The sequence below is a fragment of the Centruroides sculpturatus genome, unplaced genomic scaffold, assembly GCF_000671375.1.
Source record: "Centruroides sculpturatus isolate CEXI.00-Female unplaced genomic scaffold, Cexi_2.0 scaffold648, whole genome shotgun sequence".
Lineage (NCBI taxonomy): Eukaryota > Metazoa > Arthropoda > Arachnida > Scorpiones > Buthidae > Centruroides > Centruroides sculpturatus.
In genome coordinates, this window is record NW_019392627.1 from 343,419 (window position 1) to 363,492 (window position 20,074).

A 20,074-nucleotide genomic window follows, 5' to 3' on the forward strand; every position below is an offset into this window, starting at 1 on the left:
ACGTAAAAAATATCATTTGGCGCTTTGGCTACTTTTTCGGCTACATATTATTTATAATTATATTAATTGAATAAAAATGCACTTTAAAATGGCGTTTCGTCGCTTTTTATTAATTAGAGACCCAAATAAAACAAATATTTGTGTTTTTCAAATAAATTTTCTTTATTCTCTTTTATAATAAATGAATTTATCTATTTCTAAATAAAAATTGAAAGTGTCTGTAGAAGTAAGTTTTTAAAATATCCTTTTTTCTTATTTAATCCTTATTATTATAATCTAGATGTGTTAATTTTTAAATATACTTGTATATTGGGCCATAAGTATATAATAAATGAATTTATCTATTTCTAAGTAAAAATTGGAAGTGTCTGTAGAAGTAAGTTTTTAAAATATCCTTTTTTGTGATAAAGTTTTAATTTTTATTACTATAATCTAGACATCTTAATCCTTAAATATACAAGTATATTTAAGGATTGGGCCACAAGTATATTATATATACTTGTGGCCCAAACTCCATGACATCTTCCAATGTGGCCCAGAGAAACAAAAAGGTTGGACACCCCTGGTCTAAAGCATATATATAGAGTGACCATAATTAAAGTTTCCCTATTCAGAGCACTCTATAGCTGTAACTGATGTGCGGATTGACAGACTATGCAAAGGATGCAAAAAAGATTTTGTAAAAAACAAAAATTTAGTTAAAAACTTCCGCTGGGAAGTGATTTACAGGAAAATACACAAAACAAGACAACAAAAACACAATGAAAACGCGTTTTCCGTTTCGCAAGGGACGTGCTTCTTGTAGAAGCTGTTTATTGATGTAAGGAAAGTTGCTCAATGTGTTCCCCATTGTTCTGGTGTGAAATTTGAAGCCGATGAACAATGAATTCTACAGCTGACCGCAACTACTCCCCGGTGATGCTTCACATGTGTAGTATAATACTATCCTTTAAGTTTGCCAAAGCTGCAGCATTCCCATGATAAATCATATTCCAGACTACATATCGATCTGCTTATTGGTGTACAACTACTGAATGCTCTGAATTAGGAAGCTTTAATTATGGACACCCTATATATTCCATATTTTCTTAAGTCTCAATATGTTATTTCTTCCTTTCCTAAATATATATAAAATTATTTATTATTTGTAATTTGATATAATAAATAAATGTTTATACTTTAGTTATTCAAGCAAAATTTTCATAATTTAATTAACAATATTTATTTCAGCTATGAGCTGTACTATAAATTTGGCTTCTTTTTCCCCAGGAGACTCACTTTCTTATCATAACGAAATGAAGTTTTCCGCAAGGGACAACGATAATGATTTTGCATACGAAGACTGCGCAAATTTGCGTAAAGGAGGTTGGTGGTATAATTCCTGCACCGAATCTAATCTTAACGGCCTCAATTTATTTGGTTTTCATACAAGTTATGCAGACGGCATTAATTGGTATAAATGGAGGGGTTCAAATTATTCTCTATTCCAAGTCGAAATGAAAATTCGTCCCGTTGTTTAATCAATATTAAAAATGTAGGGTGCTTCAATAATGCTAGCACGCGAAGAAGGTGCGCAGTCATTGCTGCAGTAGTAGTAGTAGGGCATTATAGCTTCGACCAAGTCCATAATAGGGCTGCCAGATGATGATGGATGGAGCCCGACATATATGGATGTACAACTCCCGAAAAATTCCTGGGATTTTTTTTCGACCTGACCTGATGACTTCTTGTACATGGTGAAGAACTGTGCAGAGGGCAATCTGTCACTTCACACCTGGCATTAAAAGTTACTTCTGTACTAATGTTATTTAAGCACCCTGTATAAATTTTTGTTTATTTACATTTATTTAGCTACTATATTAATTGTAATTTCATTTATACGGTTATAAATGATATTCAAAGAGGAAAAAATGTAAACATATATTTTTGTAATTATTAATAAAGAAAAATGATATATTAAGCACGCTAGTATTATTATAGAGCCTACAAATAAATTAACGTGAATCCGTATGCGATGGCAGAGAAAATTAAATTCATTTTTATTAACGAAATCAGCTTTACTTTTACTAATAATAGTTTGTCTAAACAGAGAATCGTCTAAATATCAATACTAACTTATCGAAGATAACTATTTGATAGTGAATTTTTTTTAATTTTTATTTTTAACTTCTGCCCTTGTGGGCATAAAGAGGGACTTTTTTTCCATCTCTACAATGGGAGCAGCCAAATGGTAAGAAAGGGGAACAAGCCCACCATAAAAAATTTCTGGGAAATTGTTTGCCTGGATTCCATTCCGGGCATTCCAGTGCTAGCGCCGAACTGGTAATTTAATTGCACAGACAGCAAGAAAATTCAAACCAATTATTTTAATGCCACTGCTTTTTTAAACTCCGTTCTGTAGGTACTAAGAAACCTTTTTTAGCAAGCCAATTACGGGTTTAACTAAGCCCACAATGGGACGACGGGGCCCGATATATTCCAGACATACCATCCCCGAAAAGTTCCTGTAGTTTTCAACCCGTCCGGGTTCGAATCCTGGGTCCCTCAGCGATAGGATACCCATTAATCGTTCAGCCATTTAAATAATACTGAATTAAAATTATCTACGACCTTAAAATTTTGTAAAAACCAGTTTCATTTTCAAAATCATTACAATTGAATAGAATTCTAACAAAAAAAAAAAAACTTAGGTTCTTTCTGCTTTCATTTTCGTGAATTTTCGAAAAAGGATTTTCCTATAGGAAAAGCCAAGGTGAAAAGCATTAAATTTTTAACGCCATCTGCTGGAGATCGAGTGCATAATCAAAGGTTATAATCAGCTAACGTAACTTAAATAGATAAGCTTTCGTTTTCTAATTTAACGTTGCCGAAGAAAATGTTTCAGAAAACAATTTTTTTTATTGCTTTCTATTAAAATATTAGCTTTTAAATTTTCATTGTAATCCATTTAAAAAAAAGTCGGCAACCAACTTCGAAGAAAAAATAGCGCCACCTAATTGATATTTCCAATTACTATTTTAACTGAGAGAGAAAAAAAATGTCGCTTCAAGTAAAATTTCAATGGCCGATTAAGCGTTACGCTCGATTTATAAACAATAAAGACGAACCTATGGAAAATGAAACAAATTGGATGGTTGTATACATTCCTTTTAATTTGCCTAATGTATGCCGCGTTCGATTCGTCCACTTACATCAATTTGACGTCGTCCCTTCCATTTTACGATAAATTTTAAAAATGGCGCCAAATTGAAGTAAAAAGTGTACACTTTCTGGACGAAACAACTAATTATTGTATTTTTTTTTATAGCATATTATTAGTGAAAATAGCGATTTGGTTTTATTATATCTCCAAACAGAATGCTTAATAATTATGAAAAGCAATGTAATAGAGGTAAGAGTGGGGAAAAAACAAGTGTTTTGTTTTCTAATAATAATACATTGAATTCATATATTTGCAGGAGAGTTTACCCTTAGCAAATAGTCAGTCCACCATTCGTGCCGTAACTAAAGGAGACAGTATCTTAATTGCTACTAAACTTGAGGCAACTCTTGTTTCAAATTACGGATTAAGGAATATAATTATATATTTAACAGTGTTTTAATTTTTAGAATTCTGTAAAAAGATTTCGGGTTCAGTTTGATGGATTTAATGAGAAAAATGGAAAAGAACAATGCGAAGAATTTGTGAAAATATTCTGTCAATTTTTCCCCATAAAATCTACATTGCCTAATAAAGTAAAATGTCTTCTTCCTGCAGAGGTAGGCTTAATTTATGCATTTGAAATTTACATAATGCTTAATATCTTAATTTTTCTCTTCTCTACATTAGAAGTCAGACTTATCTGGAACAGTTTCTCTAGATTCCATTGTTGAAGTAAGGCATATTTAATGTTGCCTATTCTCTTTAGTATATCTCTCATCTGATATTCCATTTACAGGCAATAGAAGGAAATATCGAATTCCCATCTGTATATATGAATCCATTAACAAGCCTAGAATCAAATGATCTTCAGTGTCTTATATATACTTGTCTGTTTGATCCGACTTTTCCCAAATTCATAGCCGATGTTGATAAAGCTTTTAAAAATATTATTGAAAATTAATATGTTTCTTTATAAATTTGTGTATTTGTAGTTTAATTATTACATGAGAAAATGTTACAGAAAAGTAAAAATTACTTTTCAGCAGCTGAAATTATTTACAATAAATACTTTCCTGTTATGTATTTTGTATTCAAACTATCAGTATAAAATTACATTTGAAATAACTACATCCATATTTAGCTACTCAGCATTCTATGTGCATCCTTTTTCTTCAAATATGAAATTATATTTATTTTTTTACATAAATTCTATTGTTTCAAACAATAGAAAAAATGGAAATTCACAACAAAAATTGTCATATTTCTACAATTAAATCTTTTAACCTAAGTAGAAAACAATGTAATACTCTAATGCTTTGAGGAGTCATCTTGTTGTTTCTTTAGAGATGAAATCCGTTCTTTATGGCGTTTAATTTCATCTTCGAGGTGATCGATAAGATTTTCGTGATGATGTATTTCGTCATCCAAATGCTCTTTTAACTTTTGAAGTTGCTCTTTTTGCTAGAATAGGAAAGAAACTAGGTTAGAAATTTATTCTTCCCACATATAAATAAGCATAATTTTTTACATGAATCAAGCATCTTTCTGAAGAATTCACAATGAAAGAATAAATTATACCAACTTTTCTTTTGAAATCTGAGAAATAAGAAAAAGTGATGCCAAATTCATGTATTCTCCTCTCATATTTCTGCTTTCATTATATCAAAAATTACATTTATAACATTAAAGATTTCTAATTGAGAAAAAAAATTTCAATTAAAGTAATTTTAAACATTGTAAATAATTTTTCTTTGAAATCTTACACTTAAGTACGCTTTCCTCAAATCTTGGATTCACATTTTGGATATTTTACATAAAGACCAAGTTTTTAAATATGAACAAGTACTAAATTGATATTGCTTTTTGAAATGATACATATTTGTCATGAATAAAGTCAAATTTTTTTGAAAGCATGAAACAATATAGAATAAAAAAGTGATGGTATTGTGAAAAAATTTAGTGATCTGTTGTAAATGTTTTGTTGATAAATATAATGTTATGTGAATGAACTAAGACAAAATAATAAAATAAAATTCTATTTCATAACTAGTGTAATTTGAACATCTTATTTTGGTCTTTTCTACTAATACAATTTTTTGAAACATTGCTAGATTTTGAAGTCTCTCAAAATTGAGAATAGCAAAATGATCAGATAAATCATAAAAGCAAGTAATCAAAACTTGATAGTTTGAATAATAGTACTTAAAAATGTCAATTTTGCAATAGTATTTTCATACTCAAACTCAATTTATGAGCCAAGCTAAGCTCTCAACAAATAATAGCATATCTCTTCCTTAGGTCTCAAATGTTTTTTGAAAATTCAAAATTACAATTAAAAATGTTATTCAAAGAATGGTAAATTAAAAAATTCCATTGTAAAAAACAAAAAACAGTTAGAAAACTTCAAAAGATTTTTCTTGTATAAATCTTCATCATCATATATTTTTACATTTTTAATGAATTAATTAAATATGAATTTCCATGTTTTCTGAATTTAGTTTGGTGATGTTAAAACTCAAAATGCATTTTATATTTTGAATATTCTTTATCACTTTCAAAGTCTGCAGGTAATGAAACTTTTATAACATTTTTTGTTAACTGTTTATTAACTATTAGCATTTTTACACTATAATAAATGTTTTAAACTATATTTACTAATCATCATCCATTTTCCCATCTCAAAAAGTACCTTTTTAAAAATCTAATTATTGAATAACATAGAAACAGTTTAAAAAAACACATAACTTGAAGATTTATTACTAAATTATATATAATTCATCTGACTTCAAGAACAATTTAATATTATGTCTATCATAAATATACCACATATGACAAAATACAGTAGAACCTCGTAAACTCGGCCTAATGTGGACCGAAGGGTGGCCGAGTTTGTGAAAATGCCGGGTTATCGGGAATGGGGTTAAAAAAAATAAGTATGAGTGTTTCCTCAGAAAATACTGTACTGTACTTGTATGTATTGTTTACTTGAGAATATAACAGAGAATAAACTGCCCAAATACCCTTAAACAAAGGAAAAGTACGTCCTTTATGAAGGCATAGAGCCTTTACTACATGAAAATGAAAATTAATGAATACACTGTGTACAGTAATTTACCTGATAAGACAGACCTCAGAAAAATACTTTATGAGAGCTTTTATACTTTTATAAAGCTGTCTATAATGAAAATTAATTAACTAAGGATTTTTTTGCCCTGCCAGGGTGTGGACGAGTTATCCGGAGTGCCGGGTTATCGAGGGCCGAGTTTTCGAGGTTCTACTGTACTACTTTAATGAAGTAGTCAGTGAAAATATTAATAGGAAACAGTGGCGTGCCATCATTGGAAGCAGTGGATGTGCCGTTTTCCTTGTATTTTCTAAAAAAATAAATACACATTAATTTTAATTATATGAAAATAATTGCACAATATTTTATTATAACCGCATTATGTATCTTATTACAAATTTCTATACTACACATGAAAAAAAAGATAAGATTGCTATTGTATATTCGAATATTAGTGGCAGAGTGGAAGCGCTGTATTGTCAGCATACAAAAAGCCAGATTCGTGCATGCGCTTTACAGAGCACCGACCTCACCCGGTTTAGCTGGTGGAAGCCTAGGACCTTGGGTGGATGGTACACGTATACCGCATCCAATTCTATCCAGGACCGGTTCTGGGCTGTTAGCCGCCTGCCTGCTAGATATTTGGCTGCTCTCGCCCGATTATGTGAATCACGAGTAGATTTATAACTTAATCCAACCAATAAGAATTTACTGGCATGTTTTTATGATAGTTCTGTATAGTTGACAGGAGTTAAAGAAAATCCATTAAAATATTTGATATTTTTATTCCACTCTCCAATTTTATATTACTCACGGATTTCAATGTTAAACCAGTGATATTACGATTTCATATGTCCCATCTCTAAGGGGATGTAGAAAAAAAAATGTGTACAATTATTGTATAATGTTAAATAATTAACTGTTACTTTGACAGTGTCATTTACAACTAAATTTAATGAATGAGAGATATGCACAAGGTACAGAAAAAACTCTAGAATTTATTTTCCTTAAATTTACGATTTATGTATCTGTTGTCATAAAAATTTGTCTTTCCACTTTTTTCCCGAGACTGCAAATATATTTGAGTACAAAGTAACTGGTTTCGACTTATTTCTACTTAAGTAGTAGTCAAATAATTAATTTAATTTTTATTAATTAAGCAATTAGGGAATTGAGGACATAAATAAAACCCTGCTGAAAGAGAGAGAATTTTACATAAAAGCTTGACCAAACCAATCTCTAGCCAAGTACAGTGGAGACTGATTTCTTCGCAATATTAGATGTAATAAAGACAGAAATTTTTCCAGTTCAATGAGAGTGACTGAAAAGTTGTAAATTTTGGAAATTTCTGAGGACACTTGGTCCTAAAACGAATTAGTTAGAAAACATTAACTATTACTATTAAGTTTAACATATTTAGATTTTTACAGCTATGGTGAGAAACGTTTAAAATCTACAACAGCCCTGTCGCGTCCTTTGAGATATACTAGATTTGCGACAAAAGAGGCATTTAACATTGACCGGTATTGGCAATCTCGGGATTTGGCAGTCCACATGTATGCACGCACTGCAACCATCTCTGATTCCATCCATTAGCCACTCGTAGGGAGCTATTTGACTAAGTGGATTGTTTTAAGATTTAAAAAGTAAAGAATATTTTAAGTTATTTTTATGTACATTTTTTCACAAAGCTATATTTAATTATAATTTTTTTTAAAAGTATATTCATACAATTGAAGAATATTTTGTATGTACCAGTACATCCACCACACATTTTATTTCACCAAGTAAGTTTTTATTATTTTATTTTTAATTGTATCCCTTATATCGTGGCTAGCGATTCGGAATGTAATTGTGATATTAAAAATACATTTAGAGAANTCTTGTATAATGTTAAATAATTAACTGTTACTTTGACAGTGTCATTTACAACTAAATTTAATGAATGAGAGATATGCACAAGGTACAGAAAAAACTCTAGAATTTATTTTCCTTAAATTTACGATTTATGTATCTGTTGTCATAAAAATTTGTCTTTCCACTTTTTTCCCGAGACTGCAAATATATTTGAGTACAAAGTAACTGGTTTCGACTTATTTCTACTTAAGTAGTAGTCAAATAATTAATTTAATTTTTATTAATTAAGCAATTAGGGAATTGAGGACATAAATAAAACCCTGCTGAAAGAGAGAGAATTTTACATAAAAGCTTGACCAAACCAATCTCTAGCCAAGTACAGTGGAGACTGATTTCTTCGCAATATTAGATGTAATAAAGACAGAAATTTTTCCAGTTCAATGAGAGTGACTGAAAAGTTGTAAATTTTGGAAATTTCTGAGGACACTTGGTCCTAAAACGAATTAGTTAGAAAACATTAACTATTACTATTAAGTTTAACATATTTAGATTTTTACAGCTATGGTGAGAAACGTTTAAAATCTACAACAGCCCTGTCGCGTCCTTTGAGATATACTAGATTTGCGACAAAAGAGGCATTTAACATTGACCGGTATTGGCAATCTCGGGATTTGGCAGTCCACATGTATGCACGCACTGCAACCATCTCTGATTCCATCCATTAGCCACTCGTAGGGAGCTATTTGACTAAGTGGATTGTTTTAAGATTTAAAAAGTAAAGAATATTTTAAGTTATTTTTATGTACATTTTTTCACAAAGCTATATTTAATTATAATTTTTTTTAAAAGTATATTCATACAATTGAAGAATATTTTGTATGTACCAGTACATCCACCACACATTTTATTTCACCAAGTAGGTTTTTATAATTTTATTTTTAATTTTAACCCTTATATTCTGGCTAGTGATTAAGAATGTAATTCTGATATTAAAAATACATTTAGAGAAGTCTATGATTTTTACAGGCTTATGGAACAAACGAATGCGAATGGACCCTAGACCATCACTGATGTGCAATTAACTGATTGCCCCTGGAAGTCGTCTTCTTACAGAAAGACAGCTTCCCTATCATCAAATGTCATGGCACGCCACTGATAGGAAACAATTACAGTAGAACCCAGATGATCCAAGGCACACCTATAATTGAAAATGCTATTTTTCTTATACCATAATTTGTAAAAGAAAATTTTAAACAATAACATGTATTACAAAATGATTTATTTCTGTTACTTTTCATCATTTAACTTCAACGTGAGACAACTCATTCATATTAAAACTTAACTATAATAAAATACAAATTTTTTTCTTAAAATTATTGTGTATATAATAAATGAAGTAAAAATTGTTCTTTAGCTGTATAATAAATGAAGTAAAAATTGTTCTTTAGCTGTATAATAAATGATATAAAAATTGTTCTTATACATTATTAAATTCACTGTGGTATAAAAAGAGCTAAAAAAGAGATGTACCATATAAATCTTTTCTATTGGTAATTTTTAATTCAAAATGATTGTGGCCACTATATTATCCAAGTTTTCAGTTATCTAAGTTACCATCAGTCCATGTTATCTCAGATAACAAGTGTTCTACTATACTGTTAAAATTACTTCTAGGAATACAGTATATATACTGAACGTAATTAAACATTTTCCATTATTTTCTAAACCTAAATAATCATATCTTTCAGTACTTTAATAGCAGAAATATTCTTGGCTTTCCTTTAAGCTTTTCTTAGGTCATTCTACTGGAGAATTACCAACAGATTCAAGAAGGCATAAAGAAAGCAAATAAACATTTGTCAACAAGACTATTTCAGCTGGAAAGGTACTGAAAGGTAAAAATTTTGGTTTCTGAACTCAGTTCCAGCTGTGTTACCTTAAAATTTCATTATTTTCTAAACTTACCTTTTTTCTAAAATATTCTTCTTCTCTTGCTGCTTCCATTTTACCAAAACTACCTCCAGCATCTCTGTAAATGAATTAACATTATATAATTAGTCATAATGTCATAATTAAATATAAATACAATTAAAAATTCTGGTTGAATTTAATGTTAATCATCACATACCTCACAGAACCACCAGCACCACCACCCTAAAACAAATTTTAAAAATAGTTTTTAATTAATTGCATCAATGAAAATAATAAATTATTATACAGTGTGTTCTCAAACCTCCCTAGTTTTGTGGATTAATTTGGGAAAATAATTGTGTATACTGCACTGTAGATAATAGTAAGAGAAAGTGCTTCTGAAAAAGTTACTACATTAAATCAGTACATTTCCACATATGCTTCTGATAAAGCACATACAATATCCAGTCTGTACTTGATTTTGGTCAATGATTGAGCCAGCATGTTAAAAGTCATCCTGTTTATGGAATTCATTTGTGCAGGGCTTTCACGTCAGACATATTTGTAGTATACAGTGGTATACAGTATACCTCAACATACGAGTGCCCTAATATACGAGTGTTTTGAAATACGAGCTGCCGAGCGAGCAATATTTTGCTTTGAGATGAGAGCAAGAGTTGAGATACAAGGAATCGCACACTACACCACTGCACACGACCCAACATGCAAAGCGCATGTTGGTGTCGTGTGCAGCATCTAACAGTTTCTCCCACCTCAGACTAGACCTCAGTCTGTGTGCTTGTTTCCCTTGTTTTCGAAGCATTTTTGATAAGTTGGATTTGCGTTTTTTGCTTTTTGTACATTTACAAAACATTATCACATTTATTTTTATAACCATGGGTCCGAAGAAGAAGATGATATCTATTGAATTAAAGCGTGAAATCATAGAAAAACATGAGCAAGGTGTACGAGTAATTGACTTGGCGAGGATGTACGGGCGTAGCACATCAATGATATGTACTGTGCTTAAACAGAAGGAGTTGATAAAGGGTATAATGCCAGCTAAGGGCGTTACAATAATTTCTAAGCTCTGGACCTCTCTCCATGAAAAGATGGAGAAACTACTGATGGTGCGGGTGACAGAGAAGCAGCTTCAAGGAGGAATCTTAACACAAAGCATCATATGTGAGAAGGCACGAGCGATTTACGGTGATTTGCTGAAGCAGATTCCACACACTTCCACAAATGAGGAATCGGAAGACTCCTTTAAAGCCAGTCGGGGCTGGTTTGACAACTTTAGGAAAAGGACCGGCATTCACTATGTCGTCAGGCATGGTGAGGCAGCAAGTTTGGATGTGAAGGCAGCTGAGGTTTACATCAAAACGTTTTCCGAACTGATAGAAGCCAAAGGATACATCCCCCAGCAAGTTTTCAACTGTGATAAGACAGGGCTTTTCTGGAAAAGGATGCCGAATAGGACTTACATAACGGCAGAGGAGAAGACGATGCCAGGTCACGATGCTCTAGCACTTTGCGCCAATGCGCGTGGCACTGCAAAATCAAGCCTCTGCTAGTATACCATTCGGAAAATCCCAGAGCCTTTAAGTCACATAAGATTTTAAAAGAAAAACTGCAAGTTATGTGGAGGTCAAATCCGAAGGCGTGGGTCACCAGGAAATTCTTTGTGGAGTGATTAAACCTGGTGTTTGGCCCTTCTGTTAAAAAATATCTACAGGAAAACAACCTACCCATGCAACTTCTTNACACCTTAATCAAGGGCAATAATCTACACACTCTCGCCACTGAGATCAGGAACATCATCAACAGCACTAGTAATACCATCTCCATTACCTGGACTCGTGCCCATCAGGGCACTCCTGGTAATGAGCGTGCGGACCAGCTTGCCAAAGCAGCCACCACGGACAATACCATCCCCATCATCTACGACAAGATCAGCAAGCACACCTTACGCCAGCTCCTCTGGAGGGACACCCTCTCTACTTGGCAAAGCATTTGGAACAGTAATAACACCTGCATTACGTATAACTATATTCCAAACATTAGTGACTTTATGAAGCTTGACTGGTTTGCGCCGAGCTACCATACTACTCAGTTTCTCACTGGACATGGAAAGTTCAGTGCTTATCTCTCCCGCTTCACTAACCATCCTTCACGTCTTTGTCCTTTCTGTCAAGTTGAGGACAGCGGGACTCATTACATTTTTGACTGTCCCACTCTTGAAGCAGAGCGACTGGAGATTAGAATCCTATCACAGAGCCTTGGCACCACTTGGCCATGCCGTCACTCCGACCTACTTGCTAACAAGGATATCTATCTCGCCTTCTCCAGACTGGCGAAGAAATTCTGCAAATTGTCACTTGTAACGGCTTGATCTTGTAACATGTTACTCCCAGCCATACTGCTGTCTATGCATATACTTCTACTCCGGTTTTACATCACTTACATGTCTTTGTACCTTTTATTGTCTTGTCATGTTTTATTTCTGTATTGTACTGTTCTGTTATGTATTGCATTTGTATTGATTTGTTTTTATTCTGTATTCTGTAATACTTAGGTTTGTTCTGTGTATCGTATTATTATTATATTTTACATCACTCTACTGTATTGTCACTACTTTGTCACATATCTTTATATATCCTGTATTCTACCTTGTTCATGCTTAACGCGACACCAAGTATGTACGCTGTACTTTAATAAATAATACTGACTGACTGACTGTACATGAAATCTTTGACAAGAGGAAGTAAAGACACACTGAGTGCAGCATTAACATCTTTTATTTTCTGCTAGTGCTTTCAACAAACTTATTTTCATCATCGTCAGGCAAATGAAAAGTTAAAAATAGAATACAATGTTCTAATATAAGTGGAACACACATTTAAAAATTAAAATTAAAAACTAAAACACTGTTATGATCATGCTACAAAGTTCGATTACGCTAGACATTATGACGTCATGTCACATATGTGTGGATATAGACCCATGTTAAAGGTGTGATAGCAGACGTATATCACTATTTAATTGTTTATATAGGTCACCTGACATGCTGGGCAGGTCAAGTGTGTGAGTGATGCATTACTCTTTGTTGTAAGGAGAGATTCCCATTTAAACACAAGTTTCCAGTCGCTGCAGCATCTGAGTAGCATTGGTTGAGCCCATAATGGGTTGTAGTTCTCTTTGAGCACCTTTTTTGCAAGCATTCGTGTTGTGGCCCCAAATGTTCTTCATATTCATCCCCGTTATGGGAATCAGCAATGGCACAGCAGATTCCTGATTTTTCAAAGGTGGAGAATTTATCCCAATCATTGCAGATGAATCTGTGCAAATTTGGTAGGAGAGACAGCAGCAGGTAAAAGTTATGTTGCCTGAATATGCAGCAAATGCATACGGAAAGGTGTCCAAAGTACAGTAATTGTGGTTGAACTATTGACATCTCCTGCTTGTTGCTTAGTGTTGTGCTTGGAAACAGAGATTCCCTAACCATGTTGCCCTAATATGCACATGCATGAACTTAGCACTTGAAAAACCAGCTGTGCATACTGCCAAACTGACAGTGTTTAACTCAAAATTTAAAAGTGCTTGCAGTGATGGTAATAAAGAACGCTCTTCTAATGAGGGCAGTGATAGCAGCATAAACATATCGTGCAGGTTGAATGATATGAGGCACCTTATTAAATTTATGGAAAACACAGAAGAGTAGCCCTTCAAGGTGATCTATGTATGTGCAAATCCAAGAATTAGGTTAGGAACTTGATTATAGGCTTGATGTGTGGTGTGTTACATGTGGATCACACATTGAATATTTCTAGTAGGTAAGAAAAAAACTTGTTCAGTTCTCGTGTGTGTAAATTGTGTTTACCTGCATTCAATTAAACTGAAATAATAAGTCACTGAAATCACAATCATCATTTAGAATTATCCTGTATATGTATACACACACACACACAGGATAATTCTAATATATACACACACATATATATATTAACAAAAAGTTTAATTTATACATTTCTTACCTTTCCAGAACCACTTCCCCATTCTCCTGAGCAACGTATTTGACTGAAAATATTAAATATTTTAGTGTATTAAGACCTTTTAATTATACTGTATTATATAATAAATGCATGTTCTAGAATCAGATTTAAATGACAGTTTTAAAAAAGTTTACAACTCTATAGAGCCTAAAACACTAAATCTGTTTGTCTGTGTTCATAGATAAATTCTAAAAAAAACTGTGTGTAAAGATAAGCACTTTTAAATGAATTGCACATATCATATGTATTACATCACCTGTTTGAGAATATTAGTGATATAACCCTGAAATTATCAATTTGAATTATTTGTACCATGAGACTCAAAATAATTTACAGTAAAATGTCTCATCACAATCTTCTTATTCAAATTTTACTGCTTTAATGAGAAACTAAAATTTAAAAAATTACATACTAACTTAAAAAATAAGAAAACTAACCTGCTATAACATCTTCAAGTAGTAGTTATAGCAAGGACAAAGCTGATGTTATAGTAGTGAAACGTCATTTGGGTAACTCAAATAGTTGAATAGGACTGAAAGATTGGAATTCAGCAAAAACTTTAAGGCGATTATCTCAAAACAGCATTTTCAGATTTACATTACTAATGTTCTCAGCAGGCAATATGATGTTTCATCAAATTAGTTTAATATATTAATACTGATAATATAAATAATTTAAGAAATAAATTTTAATCATTTGTAGTTTTATTGAGATGAGAAAAATTGTCAATATTGTGTTTATAAGATACTTTCATTTAATTACAAAATTTTATGATAAATTTATATACAATGGAATCTCATTTTAATGGCTCATTCGGGACACCAAAAATCATCTGTTGTTCCAAGAATCCGTTATATTGTGAACAATAAATTCTTAGAAATTTCCTCCACACTCATTATTTGAAAAATTTCCATTTTTTAACCCACTACATATAAGAAATGCTTGTACTTGAAATTATTCAGTCTCTTGAAATCTCTCTTCTTTATTCTATAGACACACATATGTTACAAGATCATACATTATGTTGTGTGTAAACAAAGCTAAACAAAAAAACTGTATATATTGTAAGTACAAAAAGAGGAAAATTACATATGCTTATTAGCACTTCACATGACTTCACAATTGTTAAAAAAATTAATTTATCTTGGTTTGTTTTGATGCCACTTTTCTGCCTATTAAATACAACTGCTTGATATTAGCAATGTCATGTACAGCTTTTTTTTTATGCTGAAATTTTCCAGGAAGGTCTTCACAACTTGGAAAGGCTCAATTTTGGCACTGCATTTAGACCAGCGTCAGAATCCACCTCAATCATATCAAACTGCTGACTTACAATTCTTCAATTGTACATATTCCAGATCTAAGAAGTACATCATCAAACTCTACAAATTCCCAAAACACCCAAATATTAACTAAACATTGAAGAAATGTGAAGTTTACTATAGATGGAGCTAGAAAAAATTTGTTATTCCAAGTTACAGAGCTGCTAAAAGGAAGTAAAATTGCATTGATTTGGCAGAACCTGGGGGGAAATCTATTCTTCTAAGAGATCCATTAAAACAAGATTCTACTGTGTGTGTATATTATAATGTTACAATACTAATAAATTCATATTATATTAAGAATGTTGGGTTTTCAGTAAATTATAATGAATATCTAGTCATAACTAATTGATCCCACAAAGTTGCGTATGTTTTACCTAGAATCCCTTAGAAACTACATCCATTCCAAAATGTTATGACAATAGCATTGTTCATTAGAATCTAACTTCATTATAAATCATTTAAAACATATACAAGGACACTGTAAGGAAGTCCAAAGATGTACACTTACACTCCTTAGCATAAACAAAAAATGTAGGAAAAAATAAATAAATAGGATATAATAAGAATTGCAAAGTTTTCTTAATTTTTTTTTGTAACTAACATAGCAGTAATTAATTCTTTCAAGTAATTGTTCCATTATGCACTGATGCACCCCCTGAAATAAATCCTACCATCATCACTAATTAAAATTTTGGGCATTAAAACCTTATACAATGCATAAATACAAAAATTGTAGTTATCTACTGGAAAATATTATTATTATTAGTAATAACAACACAGTACATCCTCAATGTTCATGGATGTAAGTGTTTGGGAATTCAATCATTCGTGATCAGAAATTTATGCACCAAAATTTCAATGTTCATGAAAGATTTCAACCTTTTGAGAAATGGGAAAAATACAGGTAACCCCCGTATAACATGACACTTCTATAGCACGGGTTCACTCTAACATGGTTCGGGAATTGGGTNCAAAACAAAACATTCAAGGTGGAAACTTATGCATTTTTCTCTTTCAAACGTTCGCACTGATAACCAAAAACCCCTAACAAAAACACACCCAGATTATCATAATCAATTCCATATCTCAATATAAAATTATATTTTTGTGCACTTGCTTGTTAAGAATTATACTTACTTATATGTACTGTACATTATTCTCTTATAATTTGAATTTTCTATTTATATAAATCACTGGCTAAAAATATCTGAAAACTAATTTAAATCATGTACGTGGCGACTTTGTAAACAAATTATTTATACTTTATGCGTAACTTTAAAATCAAGATTAAAAAACATCGTAAAAATATATTCTTTACGGTTTTAATTATTAGTATATCAGTAATCAAAACAGTGAATAAATTGTAAAAGAAATTGCTTCCGGAAAAATATCATTATATTATTAAAGGATTTTCATGCAGACCTCATGGCTGGTATAAACTTATACAACATCCACGCTTGTCTACGGACCACCAGCGCCATTTTCACCACCAAATCCAATGCTTACACCTTTCCTTATTTATTGATAACGTAGTCGTAGTCGTATTCGTTGGGCTTCAGTTACACAGACTNGTTTTCAGTAAATTATAATGAATATCTAGTCATAACTAATTGATCCCACAAAGTTGCGTATGTTTTACCTAGAATCCCTTAGAAACTACATCCATCCCAAAATGTTATGACAATAGCATTGTTCATTAGAATCTAACTTCATTATAAATCATTTAAAACATATACAAGGACACTGTAAGGAAGTCCAAAGATGTACACTTACACTCCTTAGCATAAACAAAAAATGTAGGAAAAAATAAATAAATAGGATATAATAAGAATTGCAAAGTTTTCTTAATTTTTTTTTGTAACTAACATAGCAGTAATTAATTCTTTCAAGTAATTGTTCCATTATGCACTGATGCACCCCCTGAAATAAATCCTACCATCATCACTAATTAAAATTTTGGGCATTAAAACCTTATACAATGCATAAATACAAAAATTGTAGTTATCTACTGGAAAATATTATTATTATTAGTAATAACAACACAGTACATCCTCAATGTTCATGGATGTAAGTGTTTGGGAATTCAATCATTCGTGATCAGAAATTTATGCACCAAAATTTCAATGTTCATGAAAGATTTCAACCTTTTGAGAAATGGGAAAAATACAGGTAACCCCCGTATAACATGACACTTCTATAGCACGGGTTCACTCTAACATGGTTCGGGAATTGGGTAAAACCCTCATACAACATAAAATGTAATAAAGGGTGCATTCTTTTATACCTCCACGTAACTCCGCACGAGCATTCTAATTGTTTTCATGGCTAATTTGAATGCTCTTTCAATAAATAATCCATTTAATGGTTAAATTATACAATTGGGACCTTCTTTTGCCTCTATAAGCTCATTTTAGAATTATAGATTCCTCCACACAATACTATCGATAGTGCAGGTGCCGCCATCTTTCTTTTGCCGTCGTTCCTAAAATGCCTACAAACAGCAGCGTACTCCTGTTGCACAGCGACCGCTATTAACAAAAGCACCCACAAACTGTTACCAGTTGATGATGCTCATGCTGAGATCATCATATAAAATGAATAATCCTCTGGTAAAATATTTACTTAAATAATAAGTACGTATTTTACCTATGAAAAAAATGAATAATAAATCTGATTTAAATAAGGATTTAACAACATGTTTTTTTAATTTTTGGAACCTAACCTCTCTTTTCGCACTAGTTCTTTGTTTGTTTCGTATAACATAGATTTGCATAACACGGCAATTTTTTGGAACGTAACTCCCGTGTTATATGGGGGTTACCTGTATATACTACTGTAAACTGGAATTGGTGCCTGCGCAAACTGGATGTTTGAGCAGGTGCAATGCTAAAAAATTCACTGCACTGACACATACATACAATGTTTGTCATATGTTACTATCTTTTTTCTTTTGGCTTAAATAAAATGACTTTTGCAGTAGTATAAGCCATTGCACAGTATATTTATGTAATAAAACCATATTTTTTTCTGAAAATTTTTTTAAAAAGGCAGTAACACATAGTCTTGAAACAAATTACAAATTTAACATTAAAAATGGAACTCAAAGTTTGAGAATTTGATGTTTATGAAGGATTACTCAATCCCAATTATTCCCGAGCATGGAGGGAACTACTAGTGTAATAATAATAACTCTCCCGTAGTCACCACCTGGTCGTGGTGGGAGAGCCCAGTAATTTTACTGAACCATAGAGCAATGCAGGCTGGAGCACACGCTCCTGGTAGGGACACCTAGGCCAGTAAGGTCTATGGGGAGAAATGAAGCTAAGAGTGACCACATCCACATTCTGTGGAAATAATTATTATGGTAGTAACCAGATCAAAGTGTGATACCGGCTCGAACGTCGCCTGGGTTAACAAGGTCCACGTTCGCGGGTTAGGCAGAGGCTCATGTTCGATAGGCTCCAGTCTCCCTTGGTTACCGGTGGCAAAAGCAGCGCCGGCCCAAGCATGGCTACTGCAATGCCCTCAACAGATGTGAGGAATCAACCTAGCCTTGGTGTTTCTGTGGCAATGCATCCACAGACCACAAAGGCTGGAAAACCACGCCAACGGATGAAATGGACAACAGAAATGAACGAGTTTATCATCCGTACTTACTACACCATCACAAGACTCGAAACAAACATGACAGCATACAGACAACAACTACACCATAGATTCACACAACAATATCCTCACCTCACTGTCACCGAACAAAGGGTTGTTGATCAAAATAGAACAATTATACACAACAACGTTATCCCACAAACAACACTTGAACTTATCAAACAACAGGTTGCTGATCAAATACATCAACAGACAGAAACATTTAACATTATTAATGAAGATCACGTAACCTGTCAACATAATCCAGCAACAAGCATTAATAGTACACATACAACAACTACCATTAATGATACTACAGACACTTTCTCTTCCATCACTGATAACATAGATATAGATTTAGTTAATACACTCTCACTTATATTGCAGGAAACACTCACTAAATATACAGGCACAGATCCCACACAAAGACCACGAATACCGAAAATACCGAACACGTCAAAGGTAGTAGGAAAAACACAATTATGTAAACACTCACTTACTACCACACTACATCCATTTAATTTCTACACTCTCAGACATTCATACATTAGTTTATGCTGGGGCAGTCACAGTAGTAACACACCATGAACTGAAAATACAATCACAGACAGATACACACAAAATACAATTCTATCACAAGCCTGCCTGGCAGAGAAGAATAGAAGCACAAATAAATGACATTAGACACCAATTAGGCAGGCTGATACAATACACTAAAAACAACATAACACCCAAATTAAAGAAACAACTGAAAAACATTTTCAAGAAAATCAAAACACACACAAAACATGAACACAACACACATCGATACACTAAAACAGAAACTCGCAGCCAAAGTATGTAGACTCAAACGATACAAAACATGTACAGGTAACCCCTGTATAACACGGTAGTTACGTTCCAAAAAATTGCCGTGTTATGCGAATCCGTGTTATACGAAACAAAGAACTAATACGAAAAGGAGGGTTAGGTTCCAAAAATTAAAAAACATGCTAGTATATTTTCATAATTAAGATAAATATCTTCATTAAAATTTTTTAAGTGATACATATTAATATAAATTAAACAATGTTTTCTT

At 32.4% G+C, this 20,074-nt stretch overlaps 3 protein-coding genes across 6 annotated transcripts in view; 2 read left to right on the plus strand and 1 right to left on the minus strand.

Moving 5' to 3' along the window:
* Positions 1–2,093, plus strand: part of LOC111617776 (techylectin-5A-like) — a 6,666-nt gene extending 4,573 nt beyond the window's left edge. The window contains exon 5 of the mRNA XM_023359063.1: positions 1,231–2,093. Within this exon, the coding sequence (XP_023214831.1) occupies positions 1,231–1,520 (290 nt within the window). The 3' untranslated portion in view covers positions 1,521–2,093. The remainder of the gene's footprint in view (positions 1–1,230) is intronic.
* A 604-nt stretch (positions 2,094–2,697) lies between these two features.
* Positions 2,698–4,198, plus strand: LOC111617784. Of its 3 annotated transcripts, none has more exons than XM_023359082.1 (6): positions 2,698–3,163; positions 3,308–3,391; positions 3,459–3,542; positions 3,610–3,735; positions 3,830–3,874; positions 3,939–4,198. In XM_023359082.1, exons 1-6 carry the CDS (start codon positions 3,038–3,040, stop codon positions 4,101–4,103), a joined length of 630 nt encoding a protein of 209 aa, XP_023214850.1. In that variant the 5' UTR covers positions 2,698–3,037; the 3' UTR covers positions 4,104–4,198. The 3 variants fall into 3 exon arrangements, with proteins under 3 accessions (XP_023214850.1, XP_023214848.1, XP_023214851.1); XM_023359080.1 differs by having other exon boundaries at positions 2,702–3,163; positions 3,610–3,759; XM_023359083.1 differs by having other exon boundaries at positions 2,716–3,133; positions 3,610–3,759.
* A 13-nt stretch (positions 4,199–4,211) lies between these two features.
* Positions 4,212–16,884, minus strand: LOC111617785 (ATPase inhibitor mai-2, mitochondrial-like). Of its 2 annotated transcripts, none has more exons than XM_023359084.1 (5): positions 16,774–16,884; positions 14,009–14,051; positions 10,192–10,217; positions 10,029–10,092; positions 4,212–4,603 (listed from the first exon to the last, which is right to left on the minus strand). In XM_023359084.1, the coding sequence occupies exons 1-5, from the start codon at positions 16,830–16,832 to the stop codon at positions 4,451–4,453; spliced, it is 345 nt and encodes a 114-aa protein (XP_023214852.1). In that variant the 5' UTR covers positions 16,833–16,884; the 3' UTR covers positions 4,212–4,450. The 2 variants fall into 2 exon arrangements, with proteins under 2 accessions (XP_023214852.1, XP_023214853.1); XM_023359085.1 differs by lacking the exon at positions 16,774–16,884 and adding an exon at positions 16,489–16,720.
* Positions 16,885–20,074: the final 3,190 nt, after the last annotated feature.

What these genes read in the sequence shown, in the direction of transcription:
- LOC111617785 (XM_023359084.1), bottom strand. Translation starts at nt 16,832, where the DNA reads ATGGCGCTGGTGGTCCGTAGACAAGCGTGGATGTTGTATAAGTTTATA. An exon ending in GGTGCTGGTGGTTCTGTGAG is followed by an intron (nt 10,093 to 10,191) that starts GTATGTGATGAT and finishes ATTCATTTACAG; the next exon opens with AGATGCTGGAGGTAGTTTTG. An exon ending in AAGAATATTTTAGAAAAAAG is followed by an intron (nt 4,604 to 10,028) that starts GTAAGTTTAGAA and finishes TTCCTATTCTAG; the next exon opens with CAAAAAGAGCAACTTCAAAA.
- LOC111617784 (XM_023359080.1), top strand. Translation starts at nt 3,038, where the DNA reads ATGTCGCTTCAAGTAAAATTTCAATGGCCGATTAAGCGTTACGCTCGA. An exon ending in AATGTCTTCTTCCTGCAGAG is followed by an intron (nt 3,760 to 3,829) that starts GTAGGCTTAATT and finishes TCTCTACATTAG; the next exon opens with AAGTCAGACTTATCTGGAAC. An exon ending in CTCTAGATTCCATTGTTGAA is followed by an intron (nt 3,875 to 3,938) that starts GTAAGGCATATT and finishes TTCCATTTACAG; the next exon opens with GCAATAGAAGGAAATATCGA.